The sequence below is a fragment of the Platichthys flesus genome, chromosome 11, assembly GCF_949316205.1.
Source record: "Platichthys flesus chromosome 11, fPlaFle2.1, whole genome shotgun sequence".
Classification (NCBI taxonomy): domain Eukaryota; kingdom Metazoa; phylum Chordata; class Actinopteri; order Pleuronectiformes; family Pleuronectidae; genus Platichthys; species Platichthys flesus.
In genome coordinates this window covers 9,577,009-9,593,271 of record NC_084955.1, presented here as the reverse complement: position 1 = coordinate 9,593,271, position 16,263 = coordinate 9,577,009, and the positions used below count along the sequence as shown (strand labels likewise).

At 40.9% G+C, this 16,263-nt stretch overlaps 1 protein-coding gene across 1 annotated transcript in view; it reads right to left on the bottom strand.

Moving 5' to 3' along the window:
- LOC133965309 (CUB and sushi domain-containing protein 3-like) overlaps positions 1 to 16,263 on the bottom strand; it is a 205,497-nt gene that overhangs the window by 35,109 nt on the left and 154,125 nt on the right. Inside the window, exons 54-58 of the mRNA XM_062399793.1 lie at positions 15,583 to 15,756; positions 14,608 to 14,781; positions 10,222 to 10,407; positions 8,898 to 9,071; positions 4,021 to 4,203 (exon numbers count right to left, since the gene is read on the bottom strand). Coding sequence (XP_062255777.1) covers positions 4,021 to 4,203; positions 8,898 to 9,071; positions 10,222 to 10,407; positions 14,608 to 14,781; positions 15,583 to 15,756 — 891 coding nt within the window. The remainder of the gene's footprint in view (positions 1 to 4,020; positions 4,204 to 8,897; positions 9,072 to 10,221; positions 10,408 to 14,607; positions 14,782 to 15,582; positions 15,757 to 16,263) is intronic.

The window sequence follows — 16,263 nt, the reverse complement described above, 5'->3', positions numbered from 1 at the left end:
ACTTGACAAATATTTGTTGTCTCTGGTCAGATAAGCACTCATGTGGAACAGTTTGAAAAGGTGCAGACAGAATTTTTTGACAGTTCCCATTAAGTGTGTGTGTGTGTGTGTGTGTGAGTGCTTCACGTCACCCAACAAGCAGTGACACAATAATCTGCATGGCATCACGGCTTTATTAAGAGACGCTAACGAGCAAAGGTGGTGCAGTGCTTCGTTACACTGTGTGTGATGACTCATCAGAAAATAAAGTGCAGTTTTTCTATTGTCAGGTTCGATGGTAGATCAGTGGAAACGACATTTAGTGCTGACTTGGAAAAAAAAGAGGATTATGGAAGTAATGTGAAATTTTGCAGCTGTGGACTAAATACCCTTCAAATTGTATTAACTATTGAACAGATGCAAAAATATGACTGCGTATTAGGGTTTAAGAAAAAAAATTCAGAGGTTTAGATAAACAACTGTGAGAAATAAGTCACAATTTAAGCAATGAGTCATTTTACATCAGAGTGAATATCAGAAGATCAGCCTGCTTTATAATGAGGAATATGAAGCATCTTGTCAAATTATACTTTAGCACATTGAGCAAATAATACAATTCCAAATATTTTGGCATATCAGCACCACATTATAAGGCTATTAAGTATCAGGACTTTCATAATTTCAGTCTATTCCGAAGAAATAACCACATGTATACATGAAGGAAGTTGCCTCTTTTGTGGAGGAATAAATGTTTGTGCTCAATGTTTGTCGTTGGTTACATCTGCGGGATGTTCAAAATCTTTTTTAAAGTTTTATAATAAGATTATTCCAAATTTTGGATCCAGGGGGAGTGGAACTCCGGCTTTCAGATTTTCTTTATTCTTGTAAAATTGCAACTTTATTCTTATAATATTACACATTTTCTTTGTAAAATAAAAGTTATTCTCTAATCTATGATTATTGTGTCATGACAAAATATTAAATAACTGTTACTGACTTTGCACATTGTTATTTATCACTTCCTACAGTTTTAAGCACAAGCTGAGCTCAGACTCAGGGGCTTCATTTGATGCAAAGTGTTGCTTTATATGTGCAATCCCTCGGGTGTGTGTGGGGGGGTGGGGGGGGGGGCACTGTGGGCTTGGGCTTTTTACACTGAGATATCCTTTGCAGCCTTTCCAGATTATGTCAACTAAATTGTGTCCATGAAGAGGTGAGAGAGAAGAATATATTTCATGTTCTTTGCATTAAATCCGAATCATAATGTCTCATTATGAAACTCATTTGCTCTTTCAATCACCTAATTGCCTGGAAAATCTGAAGTTGTGATTTCTGTCAGAAACAGACACTATCGTGGGTGCATTGATGATTTCTCAATTACCACACACACACACACGCACACACACACACACACACACACACACACACACACACACACACACACACACACACACACACACACACACACACACACACAGCGGGGCAAGTACATCACCCACACACACAAGGACATGTACACACTTTCCCAGAATAAAGTATGGTCACCTTTTTGGCTTCCTCTCGTAATAATTCAAGACAGACATGATGACAGAAACACAAAAAAGACCTTGATGGCACTGTGAGATGGATATTAAGCTGAATATCCATAGTTACTGTTCTCCAGAGACTGTAAAAGGTTGTGGATAACGGATGGATGGGCTTTAACGTTAGACAGGCCTTTAGATCACAGACAGGCAGTGTTGAAACTGTTCAGGCCTCAGTGAATTCATGCCCCCATCCTCTTGAGGTGGAGGGATGGCTAAAACAATCTTTAAATCAGGGGTTCAGTTGGGAGATGGAGAGATAAAAGGTGGTAAATGTGGAGCAAAAAGTTGGGGAGGGAAGAAAGGGCTCAACTGTAGAGAAAGGAGGGACAGAGGGAGGAGTGGAGAGGGATGGAAAAACAGCACGACAACACGATTGAGATGGACAGAAATCAGGGGAGAAGCGAAAGAGAAAAAGGCTGACATCAGGGGAAATGAAGGATAAAGAGAGAAGAAGAAAAAAGTGGGAAGAACAAGAGCGATAAAATGAAAGACGTATACACAGAGGATAGTTCAGAAGGCCAGTGCATCGCCCCATCATATTAAGAATGACACTGGTACGCTGCCAAGCTGGCGGACAGTAGGTAGAGGGGAGAAGCAGTCGAATATTCAACTCAATAACTGGTTGACCCCTGAGGGTAATTTATGCAAGATTTAGAGCTGCGGTTGTGTGAACTAATATCTTCAAAATCCACATCATTATTTTATCACAATCCGAAAACAACTTGACTTTAGGTCTCTAGAATTATTTTTGTTGTATTAGGGAAGCTCGCCACAGTTCCATGTGCTGCAGGAAATACCACACTGCTGCAGTAAGATATGGATCCACATGGTGCAATACTCTGTGAGCTTTTTGCAACCATTTGTGTGTGTGGGTGTGGATACACATGAGCACCTTACTCCCAGCCCTTAATGCTGCAATGTTGTGATCTCAACAGTTGAGGAAAAGTAGATTCAATCCCTGTACCATGTGCCAGTCATAGTGGCATGAGCAGACTACTGAAACCATTACTCAGGCTGGGATTTGAATCCGTTCCAAGCCACCTTCATGCACCAGTGCAAATTTTGTCGGCTACCCTTTTTTGTTGCATCTTTATGCTATATGTAAAAACATATATTTTACCATTACCCTTAGCTGTAAAGGAAGTTATCCAGACAAGATGCAAACTCGTGTGAATGACTTACCGTGAGAAAAGAAGCAACATGAGTTATATCGTCACAGAAGAAACAACTGAATTATATTATGTTAAATAGTTAATAAAACATTAGGTGAATGGCAGTAGTCAAACAAAAATAATAAGAAAATAATAAGGTTTCTGGTAATAAAATGTTTTCGACCACTAACCGAAAATGGATAATTATTATCATTGATGAACATTAACCACGGCAAAGTCAACGTAGAAACACTGGCAGGGACAGCGAGCCGGCAGCAACTTTGTGGACACACACGCCTGCCAGCTGCAAGATGACGGGTGTGACGCTAACATCTCATATTTACCAAGAGAAATGTATTCTAAAGACCAAACTATTCCCTGATGCTCGGCATGAAATTGTTTTGTGCACAGTGCATGCAACATCGTGGTGGCAAACAAACGAAAATGAAAGTCATCGCTTGACAAACACTTTCCCATGTTTGTCAAAGAAAGCTGTTTAAGAATAAAACCTTTCAAACCATTTTGAACATGGCATGAAAGCTTTATTCAGAGTGTCAGGTTGGATGTGGAATGAAATCAGAGAGGAAAAGCATGTGTGTGTGAAAGAGGACACAGAGATCAAAATAATTTAAAATATCTAGTCAAGGATAGGCTTGGAGTGGGAGAATTAACAAATTATTAATGAAGCGCACAGATTAAAAGCTGAAAAATAATGCAGCATGCATTTCAATTTTTTATAATAGCAGAAGTCAAATCATTTTAGGTTACAATGAGCCAGACAAAAGCCCAGGAAATACGGGACGGACTGATCTGTGAACTGTGTGCACAGTCGTGCTATTGGTAATGTAATTTGAGAAGTAAGAAAATAAATACGTTAGGAAACAATTATATTTTAATGGAGTGTTTCAGTTATAAAATTATGGTCTTCTATAACATTGGTGGATGAAAAGAGGTTATTTCAAAGTCAGATTTGTCCTGATTTTGAATTTCAAGTGTGGACTCAACACCTAAAATACTGGATTCCTTCCTATAATGCAGCTCAGTAGGAAAATACCCACGTCTTTCAAACTAGTTTCCAAGTTCAAGCCGAAATAGCACGGATGGTTCTGCAACGTCTGAGAATCAGGCTGTGCTCATTCAGTGCAAAAAAAACTATTGAGGCTTGATACCCAGCCCTAAAGTAAGAACATATTCCCTTGTAAAACTGTGTGACTTTCCGATGTGTATCTGTGTAGTTCAGTTTCCCTCCTTTCCTACGGTTTTCATACATAACATCACAGAGAATTTTTAAATTTTCCCCTTACGTTTGCAGAAAGGCTGTCGGCCTGACCAGGTCCCGTTGGGGAAGCAGATCCTCTCTGCCGAGCCGTACAGTGTGTTTCCCACTGCGCAGGTGAAGCGCACCTTGCTGCGGACTTTGAAATTCCCCGCTTCCCTGCTGGCGTGGGCAGGCGTGCCGGGATCCCCACAGGCGGCCCCCGAGTCGCCTGAGATGGGAGATAACCAGACATGGATCAATGGAAACAAGAGAGCAAAGATGGCATCCACTTTAACTGTCAAAGTGTACGTTCACAAGTTGGTGTGGCAGAGACTAACAAGACAGTGTTTGTGTCTGTCAAGCAGGGAGACAATACAGAGAGGGCTTAGTCTCAAACTGTACATCTCTTGATACTCCGGGAAGCAACTATAAAACACACAATGCACCAGTGAGCAGTTGTCACCAGGCCAACAACCTGAAGGACCAATGCTTTTCGCTGCTTTGACACCAGGAGCTTTGTGTCCATAAAAGCAGTGGGAGCAGCATTAAAAGGCAACCAGCTGTGGTTATGAGAAATGATGAATACAGTTTGACCTCCGAAGCTGAATGCGTTTTCATTATCCTGAATTATTCCCCCTGTCTTTTGTTCTGTGGAGGAACATGCAGTACTCTCAGTGTCATGCACCACCTGTCTTGCACGACCGCAAATGAATACAAAAAAGAAGAACGCTGTTTCTACTGTTGATTCTCCTCTCACGGCGATCTCCAGCGGGTGATAAAGGATGGGTAGTGAGTCATAGGAAAAGAGAGGGAGATGACAGGTATGGAGTCAGGAAAGTGCCGTGCCTACTGAAAGTTTGATGTTGTAATGAACAGCAAGCTTAGCGGTCGGTAAGTTAGACTTGAGTCCAGTGATTAGAGGGGGTTTTAGTTTTGCATTCACGGGGGGGGGGGGGGGGAAGACATCCTCAGACATAAGGGAAAATAAAGCTCATAACACACACAACACCAACCAACACTTCATCTGCTGCTGTCTCAGTTCTAGCACAGAACTGAAACCAGTGAAAGGGAGGAAAGAAAAAAATTAAAATCAAAACGTTTGGCTTCAGAAGACAGTATCACAGACAGATTTATTAATACATCGAGTGATGGAGTTATCTAATCTAGTGCTGTGGTCGTCTTTACAGCTCTGTATGTGTCGTCTCTTTGTGGAGGATCTGTGCTTTATTGGCTTTGAGATCCTGTTCTCCGAGCTGTGCACACACCCTGTATCATCCCCCGTATGTCTGCAGCTCTCTGTCTACAGAGCAGCAAACAGCTGCAGTAATACTCGACTTGTTGACAAAGCCCTGCTGCACAAACATCTAGCTCATATCTTCAACACACATTCCACTGCTCGCATGTGCACAAGCTGGATTTGTCAGGTCAGGGGCTCGCCGCTGGAGATGACAAGTTTGTGCGTGACTGGGGTTAGCAATGAGTGGATGTGTGCCTGTGTGTGTTGCCTTCTACCTTCATACATGTGTGTGTGTTTCTGTAAGAGAGCGCACTTGCATGTGAGTGTTAGTGTGTCTCGCTGCTTGGCTGTGAATGTACCTGCATACCATAGTGCATGTTAGGCATATATACTTATTTGTTGCCCGGTTGTGTGCATGTATGCGTGCGTGTGTCTCACAGCAGCTGCCGGTACTTCGTTAGTCTCCTTCGGTTAGGTGAGGCGGCCCAGCTCGGCATGCGCCATGACAGCTATAATCTCACTAATTGGGATGGCAGTGGATTTGGTTTGAATCAGAGTTAATGTCCGTTCACCAGGCTGCCTTTGTGAGGAAATAATAAGGCCTTCAACTCAGTCATGCAACAGATGAGGACAAAAGGGGAATGGCTTGGCAAGCAGTTTTAAGCCCCCTCTTACTAATTAACAAGGGAGGACAGATGAGAGGAAGGATAGATGCATGGATGAGAACTGTCGTTGATGCTGGGCTGCACTTCTAAAAAATTCAAAGCACGGATGATGTCTTTGCTATTGGTGATAAAATACAAAAAAATAATCTTTGTGTGCCATTTTAATAATCTCTCCTGCTAAGCTGCATAAAAGCTATGCAGCAACATTGCAAAATAACATTATGATTGCTTGAAAAGCAAAAAAGAAGCTTAGACCAATGGCTATGATAAAGGTGATTTTCAAAAGACAATTTAAACATACTTTCCAGAGAGATTATTTATTTTCTTAACTATGCAGCACTAATTGCATCGTTTCAGAAGGTTTCTTTAATGTTCCTGTGAAAACTTGGTGTGAAAATGTAGACTGTTTACATTTTAAACTTAAAACCATTTAATACATTGAAACTTTGGCTCCTGTAAGGGACAAGCGAGTTGTTCTGAATATGAAACAGGTGTTAACATCTATAGGTCCGAATTCATCAAGCCCCTTAGTGATTCTAAAGAGCTTTCTTTGATTCCATCACAGCTAATGAGAAGCAGTGGTACAGTAAAATGTTGTGTGGCCATTTAAACATTTTACATTTAATTATCTATGTATAAAATCTCTGTCAGCTTTACCCTTATATTATCCTAATTGTCACACATTTCTAAAAACCTGTTTATATACCTTGTTGCTTCACCTAAGTTTCCCCAACACCATACATTTATACAGAAGCATCCACAGTGCTACTTTATGGGCAAAACTAATAGAAGTGACACTTTTGTAATGTCTGAGTTCAGTGCATCAAATTAAAACTCATATCTGCTATAGCTCACCTCAGCACATTATTTTTCCTCAGCTGGGTAAGTCACAGCATCATTTATTATGATTAAATCCTCCGATCAGTGACCCGGCGCTCACATTCTCCTGCACAAAATCCTCCACAGGGGTTCACTCTCTAAACAGCTATTGAAGTTTGAAAATGTAAATACTCCGAAACAGATTTGTGATAGCTTTACATATCTCCCTTTTTCAAATGATAAATTGAGCCTGATTATGTTTTGGACAAGTTAATGCAATAAAGTCGAATTTGCCATTATATGTTCTGTCCGAGATTAAAGGGCAGTATCGTGGCTGGATTCCTTAAGACAAACAAGAGGCAGTGGAGCCCATGTTGATGAGGCACAGCTCAGAGTGAGTGACAAAATATAATACAAAATTGCTAATCATCACTTTCAAAGAGGCACATTAATCACAACAGCAGGGTGCTGTTCAAATCATCTCAGTAATAGACCCAAATCGTTTCAAAAGACGAGGCCATAAAGACGAGAAAATATCAGGCAACAGTGTTTTTCCCAAACAAAAATCATTAAAATCATGACTATAATTTCAGACCAAAAAAACAAATATTAGGATGAGCACAGCAGATAATTATGCAGGCTCAAACAATGACAAATTCCCCAATTACACCTCAATGTTGCATTTTGCAAACAAAACATAACAGCGAATCTGACTTGATAATACATTTGAGGCTTTTCAATCATGTACATCCCTTTAGCATCCAGTCTAAACTTCACTACTGCCTCACTGCTTCTCCACCTGTCTGAGTTAATACAAAATATTGACGGTGAGTAGACAGTTTGGTCTCCCACTTAAAAAAGAGGGAAAACACTGTCATCCAAGTCTGCTTACAAACATTACTTCTGGGTCAATGAGTTGAAGAAACCAAGTGAACATTCAGTAAAGAGAATCCACTTAAATGGTCAGGGAGGCTTAAGTGTGATGGGAGGGAAGTGCACAGAGGGGATTAAGTTAGTACTGGAGAAGTTTGTAGCTCTACAGAAACATACCAAGAGACACACTTTTCTTCAGAAATAGGCAAGGACTAAATGCACTGAAAACAATTTGCTCTCCAGAGTTTGCATTTAGGGTATGTCAGGGGTGACATCTCTCGCTCGGTTGATTGTCTCACGCAGGAGGAAGCATTTGCTTCCGCACGTTCTTCGGCAGAGACGAGAAGTCATAACTTAATGTCACTGAATCGAAGAAAACTGATGGATAAAGGGTTTGGGCTGTTTGGCACTGGTTCCTCAGCCCGATGAAGACACGTTCGACAAAGCATGAGTGGCTGTGCTAAAGATTGAAACGCTGAAACTGCTTTGCATAGAGCGGAATTTGATAATAATGGTTAGACATTTGGCATGCAGAAACCTTTAAAAAGAGCCTGAGCTGCACAGAGCTGTCGTTTGAGGGCAAATAATTGGCTCAGTTAGCTGATCTCTATCCAGGGCAGTTTTTTCTTTGAAGTTAACACATACACTAACTAAATACTTCATCGATGCCAAGACTTCATAGTACTATCACACGATGACAATTATCAATCAACTCCTGTGGCCTGTAGCCATGCATTAACCAATCTATCTGCAACTTGTCTCCACAGATCTGTGTCCTGATTGGTCTGTGATCTACACACACTGCTGTGAACAGCGGTACAAGGACAGACCTTGTGAAAACTGCTGACAGAGTGTTCTGTGGAGGATCTGCAGTATTTGGACATTGTTTCTGGGAGAAAAAAAAGAAGTTGCTGCTGATTTTTTAAAAGCCATTATTTCAGAACTGCGGACCCCACAAATAGAATTCCATTAAACTCTGCCCTATTGGGGTGAAGCTGGTAATCTCAGCACAGATATTTCAAAGCCTGTGTAAATAAAACTAAAACTATCTCTGTGGTAGGTATCACCAAATTCAAGTGATTGTTGTTGTGTTTTTCTTTTTTTCGCAGTTTGGTCAAACTACAGCACAAATCATTCCATGTATTTAGAGAGCACCTGCCCAAGCACAGACTGAGTTGAGATAAAATGATTGTCTTCTTTTCAAAACAAAAACTACTTGGTCGTATAATATGATTCTGTTATCAGTGTCACAAGGGAGAGGGGAAAATAGAGGCTTCTGTTTCATAGCATGCAGGCATCCTGCATGACTATTTGTGAATGTTTGTTTACCTGAGCAGTGGGGCAGTGGACCACTCCAGTGACCGTTCAGCTGACAGGTGAGTGATGAGTCTCCTATGAGCTGGCGGTCTCCAGAGCAGGAGTAGCGCACCGTGGAGCCAAAGGTAAACTTCTCTCCACTCATCTCTCCGTGGGGAGGTGTCCCTGGGTGGCCGCAGTCCACTTCTGCATGACAGAGTGCGGAGAAGAAATAAGATTATCAGTGGGTGAACGGACGGATGGATTAGTGTCGTCTGCCTGGACATGCTTGATGGAAATCACAACGCGCGCTGCTGCTGGTGTCGGAACACCAGGTTGTTTTTGTATTGTTAGGAAAACAGCTGACAGAAGAAAAACAATTGGTTTAATGTTTCAGGAGAAGATTCAGTGAATATTTGGATTATTTCATTAGGTGAAGACACATACATCTATAAGTGGCATGGAAATGCATCACTGTCACTCATAACAAACAGAGTAGATGCAACATTGTATATACATCTGAAGTAAGTGCTTGCGTAGTTTCAGAACTAGAATCTAATTTAGCTTCTGCATTTTAATTTGTTTGACCTTTGTGTGTGTTTGGGGGGGGGGGGGGGGGGATTGCTCTCACATCAGTTTTGTCTCATAACGCAAAGGAGGTTTCTAATTTCTGAGAAAAGATTCAGTGACGCCCAGAGCCGTGAATGAACATTTGAGACAGACACTCCTGTGTATCTCTTTAATTACTATTCCGTTTGATAAAATAAATACGGTGCGTCATCTCTCTACCATGAAATTAAGTGCTTTCCGAGGCTGTGTGCAAAACGCAGAGGTTCACTTTAGATGATTCCCCTGGAAACACGTCAGTAGTGTCGCTGGCAGCCCCATACAAAAGTGTGTGTACATGATGGGCCAGGTGTTTGAAAGGGACATTACAACCTCGAATAACCCCTGAAGTTCATGGATGGTTGTTGGTGTAATGCGAGTGCTTGGTTTTCGAGGGAACATTAGCGATAGCCTGAACAACTGGTCCTATGACAGTTTCCCTCATTTCTCAATTAGGCGGTGTGCAACATAACCATAAGCCACGGGGGCATCGAACATTACACAGATGCTCCCAGTCAGAGCATTTAGAAAGTTGCAACATTAAAACTCGAGAAGCAAACAGGGACACAATCAAGGTTGTGGACAACCAATCAAGAGTGAAACTTTCTCTTCTCATTTAATCCGGCTTTCGTTTAAAGTGTTTTAATTCATCACATCGGTGTAGAACTCACTGATTATATGGAAAAGTTGAATCTGAACAGTGGACAGACATTGACACAAATTAACAACAGGAACTCTATTAAAAACTTACCGATGCAATCTGGCAGAGGTTTGTCCCAGTGTCCCACCGGCTGGCATGTGAGCACCGACGAGCCGAACAGGTAATACCCGGGGTTACAGTCGTAGAAGACCACGCTGCCGAATGTGAAGTTGCCGTGCTCGATCTTACTCTCCCGGATAGAGTTGGCAGGGATACCCGGGTCTGTGCAATTTACAACTGTTTAAAAAAGAAAAAAAGAAAAAAAGTTATGCCATGGCGCATTATTCAGTTAGTTAAACATAATGGGGGAATACAGGCAGCAGTTCAATTCGCTTTTATTGCTGCAAGAATATTTCAAGCAAGACAGATGTTTTTAATGTAAATTAGTGTTGCAGTAGCGTAGTCACATGACTGCGCTAACTGTTAAAGAGAAGCCTATTACTCTTGTTCCTGTTGCCCTGCAGTATTATGCCTATTTATGAATTCACTAGCTGACCTACTGTATATTATTCTCATCATAAAGGTGCTGTGATAATGTAATAATGGATAACAGAACAGTTCCTGGCAACGTTACGAACAACAATCTGTTGTGGTTTTCTGAGAAAATGTATATTCATTGTAGAGAGCCGGATATTGCATTCTTATTGGTTGTGTTGTGTGTATTAGCAGTGTGTTTGTCTCTTTGGTTGTGTTCTGCATGTGTTGTCAAATTCATGAAGATGACTTGTTGCTTTGCATTTGTGTTGTCTCTTTGCATGTGCTTTCTGAAATTACAGAGGCCGCAGCAATATTCGCTTATTGGCAGCATTTCCAAACCCATCTTCTGAATATGTACAATCAAGGCGTCGTCAGGCCTGGTATCTGAGGCTACGGCTCTAAATGTTTTATGAATATCTCCAGTTCATTAAAATAAAAACACAGGATATATATTCATTTTCTTTATAAAATAATAATAATGATAACAAACTGACCCCAGTTTTTTAATCTGTCAAAGCCCTTGATTATAATATAGTGTTGTGTATCTGAAACACATGTAGGATGTAAGTCTTTAAGCAGCTGATCTACTTCTCACTACCTGGGACACGCACATGAGAGATACATGTGAGAGTAAAAGTGAGAGAAGGGGAGAAGAAAGAACACACCAGTTACTTGTTGTTCTTTGTATCTGTTGGTAGCTAGTGATCTAATTCACTGAGGTAAAGCTTTAAGCCTGTGGATATCAGAAGCCTTTTAAAAAGAAAATATATGAAGGCAATCAGGCACAGAGTTTCTCCTGTAGCAATAGAGTCAGGACATGAGTCTTCCTACTGCCTCCTTTACAAGCTCAGGTTGATGAAGACGAGGGCTATTTAGTTAGTCTGCCTCAGTGGTTCTCACAAAGCAAATTTATAAAAACAAGTATTTCCAAAGCACACCTTTATATTTGATTATAGCGATGTAAATCATAATAAATAATTCCGAGGCACACCAGTGTGCCAGACTGCCAGATGGAAGATAGATGTTATTAGAGCATGAAATTCCACTGCAGTTAGTTATACATAGCAATCGAGCGCTGATTGATGTACATCTGTTGCCACGTGGACTATTGGCCTGTAGCTGGCATCCAGGAGTGCTGCTGTGTTGTATAACTATCAGATCTTTTGAAATAATAAGCACAGATGACTAGTCCCCATGGGAGATGACGGAATTGGGCTTTATTGGTTTATTTTTGAATAATCTGGTTTTCAAATTACTGGTTATGGCTACGTGTAGATTAGAATGCATTCATATTTTTATAAACTAGATCTTCACTTGACAAAGAGATGGATTTTGTTAGATCTTGGTGGGTTAGTCTGACCCTCTTCATGACCAGGACAGGGGAGAGGAGAAGAGAAGAGGAGGGGAGATCAGAAGACCACAACAGACAGAGGAGACATCAGAAAATTTACTGGAGACTTGAAGAGGAGGAAGAGAGTATGAGATGGACAGATAAGACACAGAGTCAACACAGTATGTCTTATTTCAAACTTGTCACAGCTCAAAAGAAGCCGTGGTCAGAGAAGATATGAGACCAGTGTTGGTCAACACAATGGAAACATGCAGTCTAGCAGATCATTTCAAAAACATAAAGGCTTTTATTTTTTCTCATGGGTTTACATTTTGCTGCTGAAAACAGCCATTGCACCCGACTGAAGCCTTCTGGCAGAGGAATGTGTCTCACTTTTTTAAAATCATTTTACTTGAAATAAACTGTTTGAACATCTCATCTCTGTCCATACAGTTGCTAAGGTGCTATGATTTTAAAGCGTTCCTCATTACAATGCAAAGGAGTTTATAAAATACAGCATAGAGTATGGCAGCTACTACACAATAAAGCGTTTATTATAATGTCTATATTAAATATGTATCACAGATTTCTACAATCACCTCTGACCACATAATGTTGTAGTCATGTGTACTGTGTGTATCACGTCCTTGGATTTGGATTGTGTTGAGAAGGATTTTACACTGCACTGAGTAAAAAACAAGACAACATAACATCCATGTGGTAAGCTGCCTCATTACCTCCACCCAGTATCATCGCCAGGGAGGCGACTTTTCTTTCCCAGAAGCTGTGCAGGCGTGTCTCTTCGGAAGGAGCCTAATTTACATAAATGCTATTTGTCAGCATGTTCACTTGTAAGTTAATTATAGAACTGTTGATATGACCCGATCAGGGGCTTTTTCTGCTTATTCTTTAAACTTCAAGAAGAGTGAGTCCAGGCTATATTTAAGCACTGTCAATAATAATAGCACTTCATGTTCCCCGCTGGAAACAAAAGGGTGCATCTTTTGTCACAGATTCACCAGCATCCCTTTTAGAAGCAGCCGTGTGCGCCGCCGCCTCACTGCTGACAAGAGGGTTTAGACATCGGAAAGTAGATGAGGGTGAAGTGAAGTTCAGAGCACCGTCAAATTAAATCAATAATGTAAACCTGCGACGAAGCTGGCGTAACATATTTTAGTGCAAACAGACATAGTAATGACAGTTTAATATGATTTTACTCGTTTGATCTTTTACCAGGTCTATCTCTACGGTGCTATTCAGTGTAATGAAAACTCTGTCTCTTCACATCTGACTGCCAAAAACATGCATGCCAAGAGGAGAGATATTTTTAAATGGGCAAAGTCTGGCAAATTGAGCATTGGCTGACAAAATCCTGTTGGCAGACCAATTAAAGCTACACTCAAATTATTCTTTGTTTAATGTTAGTATGTTACCATGTTTTACAGCATTTCAGTTAAGACCACACGGTATTTACACTATCTAGCTTTTTTAGCTTCACCCTGCATCACATATCAGTCTCATGCTGGACCAATTTTCATAGGCAAATATGAAAAAGCAAATTTTCCAAGTGATATTAAATAAAGAGCTTCCATTACAGAGCAGGATAATCTATATTACATTATCCGTCTCTATCTTGAGCACAACCGTGTTAATTGTGGGAAATGTTGTCAATCTGTCGAAACATTTTCTCATGTGGTCGCAGAAAAACAAGGTCTGGATTACTGTTGATTGTAAACACAGCACTAATGAGATAAACCTAGGCAAAATAAAACCGGACACAACTAACACAGCCACCATCTTACACTCCCAATAAGATATCTAATGTTGAATGTACTCCAAGCTTTCTTGCCTTCAAAGTTATCTTTCCCTGCAGAGAGCTTTATGTAAAATTGGCAGTAGAATTGTAGAAACAATTCTCCAACAACTCTTTGCTTCCCATAGACTCTGCAGCAAGCTCGTTATTGCTATTTCCTTGCCTCTGCTCTGAGGCCAGGGCTCCAGATGTTGTTGCCCAATGCTATGCTGTTTCCAGAGACCTGATAGTGACTTTTCTCATTCAAATCAATATATCTGCACCAATTCCATCAACTCCGCTTCAATATCTGTGTCTCTGAATCTTGGCTGTCACTGGCTGCTGATTTCTGAATGATCATAATACATCGGCTGGGCTGCTGGATTCTTGTGGTCATCCTAACATCGGATTCACAAACCCTCCCAAAGCACCTGTGGAAGCTGTTTCATTCCGTTCCAGCACTTTGGCTGGATCCTACTTCATCTTGCTGGCAGTTTCCCACCCCACTGATGGCTAGCCTGAATCACAGAGGCAAAATGAGATAGAATTGGCTCCTGTGCATGTGTTGAACACCTTCAGTTGTAGTGATACTTCAAGAGGAACCCTCTTCATAAAGGGATCAGATGCAGATGGTTAATGACATGCACAGGAACACGATGCATTTGCTGCCTCCAAATTCTCGTTTCAATCCAGTGTGTGTTGTCTGAGCAGGGGCTAAATAGCTAGAAGAGACAAACATCCTTTCTAGTTCAAGAAACATCTGCAGCCCTCTGATTCCTTGAGTCAGTCAAGCCAACAGTCATTTATCCATTGTGCAGGAGCTTCAGCTGGATCTTACCTCTGCATGTCGGTGGCTGGTGGCTCCACTGGCGGCTGGCCTGGCACTGAGCTGTGGAGGGTCCTTCCAGGGTGTATCCTTTGTTGCAGTAAAAGCGCACAACATCATTGTAGTTGAAGCCATCCCCTGTGGTGCGGCCATAGATAGGGCTGCCGGGGTGGCCACATGTCACGGCTGAAGTTTGCGCGCATCGTCCAGGAACATGAGTTAAACGAGGAGGATGAAAGAAATGATGCAGAGAAAAGGTGAAGAAGAGAGCGGAGAGGAAAGGCGCCGCGTGATGAGAGAGAAAGAGAGACAGGAGAGACAATTCAATAAAAAAAATCAATAAGTCATGTACAGTGACACCTATCATAGACATATCATTATCGTATAATTAACCTCAGAGGACAACAGAGAAATTAGGAATCAAGACATGATCTCAATCTCAAAAGGGTAAACAGCACATTGCAGTGCATCAATAGGTGAATAGGAGATAGTAAATTGCATTTTGAGGATATTTATCGATTACCAACTTGAGGGCTGCTAAGGCAAAAGGAGGAGGGCGCATGGGAATAGCAAAAAGCTTTAATTATTAGAAAAGAATAACAGCATATGTATTTATTGACTTATTTCAATAATTAAATCAAAATTAATGCGTTTTTGACAAACCTTTTCTCTGTTGTGAATACTTATTTATTTAGCATACCTTTCGGGATTTTTAAAATTCAGAAATTTTAAGTAAAACATGGCCTTTCAATTTGAACAGTAGTATCTACAGGCAAAAATAACAAGCGGCTCTTGTTTGCCATAGAAATGCAGGAAAATACCCTGTGACCCAAAAACTCCTTCAACCGTGCAAAAAACAAACGTGCACGCCCGCTCCTGTCAAACTCTTAACCACAGCCATTCTCTTTCACTTCATTCACACATAAACACACATGTACACACAGCTCCCTGTATTTGGTAGCCCAGAAGTTTGTTGAAAGTACTTACAAATGCAAACTGGGAGCTGTCCGGACCAGTTGTTGTCCTGCTGACAGATCCGTACAGAGGAGCCAATAAGCCTGAATCCAGGGTTGCACTGGTAAACCACTGTGTCCCTGTACCCAAAGTTTTCCCCGATCACCTGCCCATTCACAATCTGCTCTGGGACACCACAGTGACCGGCTGTAAGAATAATCAAAAAGAGAATAACAATTTAATCATTTAACAAATTAATTAATCAGACAGCTCATCAAATATCAATTGTTATGAATGATTTTTTGTTGTCAGGATAATATTCAGTTGGAGCCAATATGGTCGACTTGATTTAACACTAGATGCAAAGCACTTAGATCATAGTGAATAATATCAGTTAATCATTCATGAGGTGCAAACTGTTGGCTCAACTTTCAAGCTTCTAAGAATACTAGCCCACAGTAGTGCCCAGGGATCTAACAATGATGACAGCTCCATGGTAGAAATAGAGTTTTGCACATTTGAATAATATCGCATTTTGACAACTGTGTTATAAAATGAAAAAAGCAAACTGGTGATTTGAAAGAGTCCTGGAATTACAATGCGGGGGAACAAAATTTGTGATTGTCTTCGTGAAACATAATGAATTTTGGAATGCATTTTCCAGCTCATTATATCCGAATTACTGTTTACAAATGCATATTGACATCAGCATCA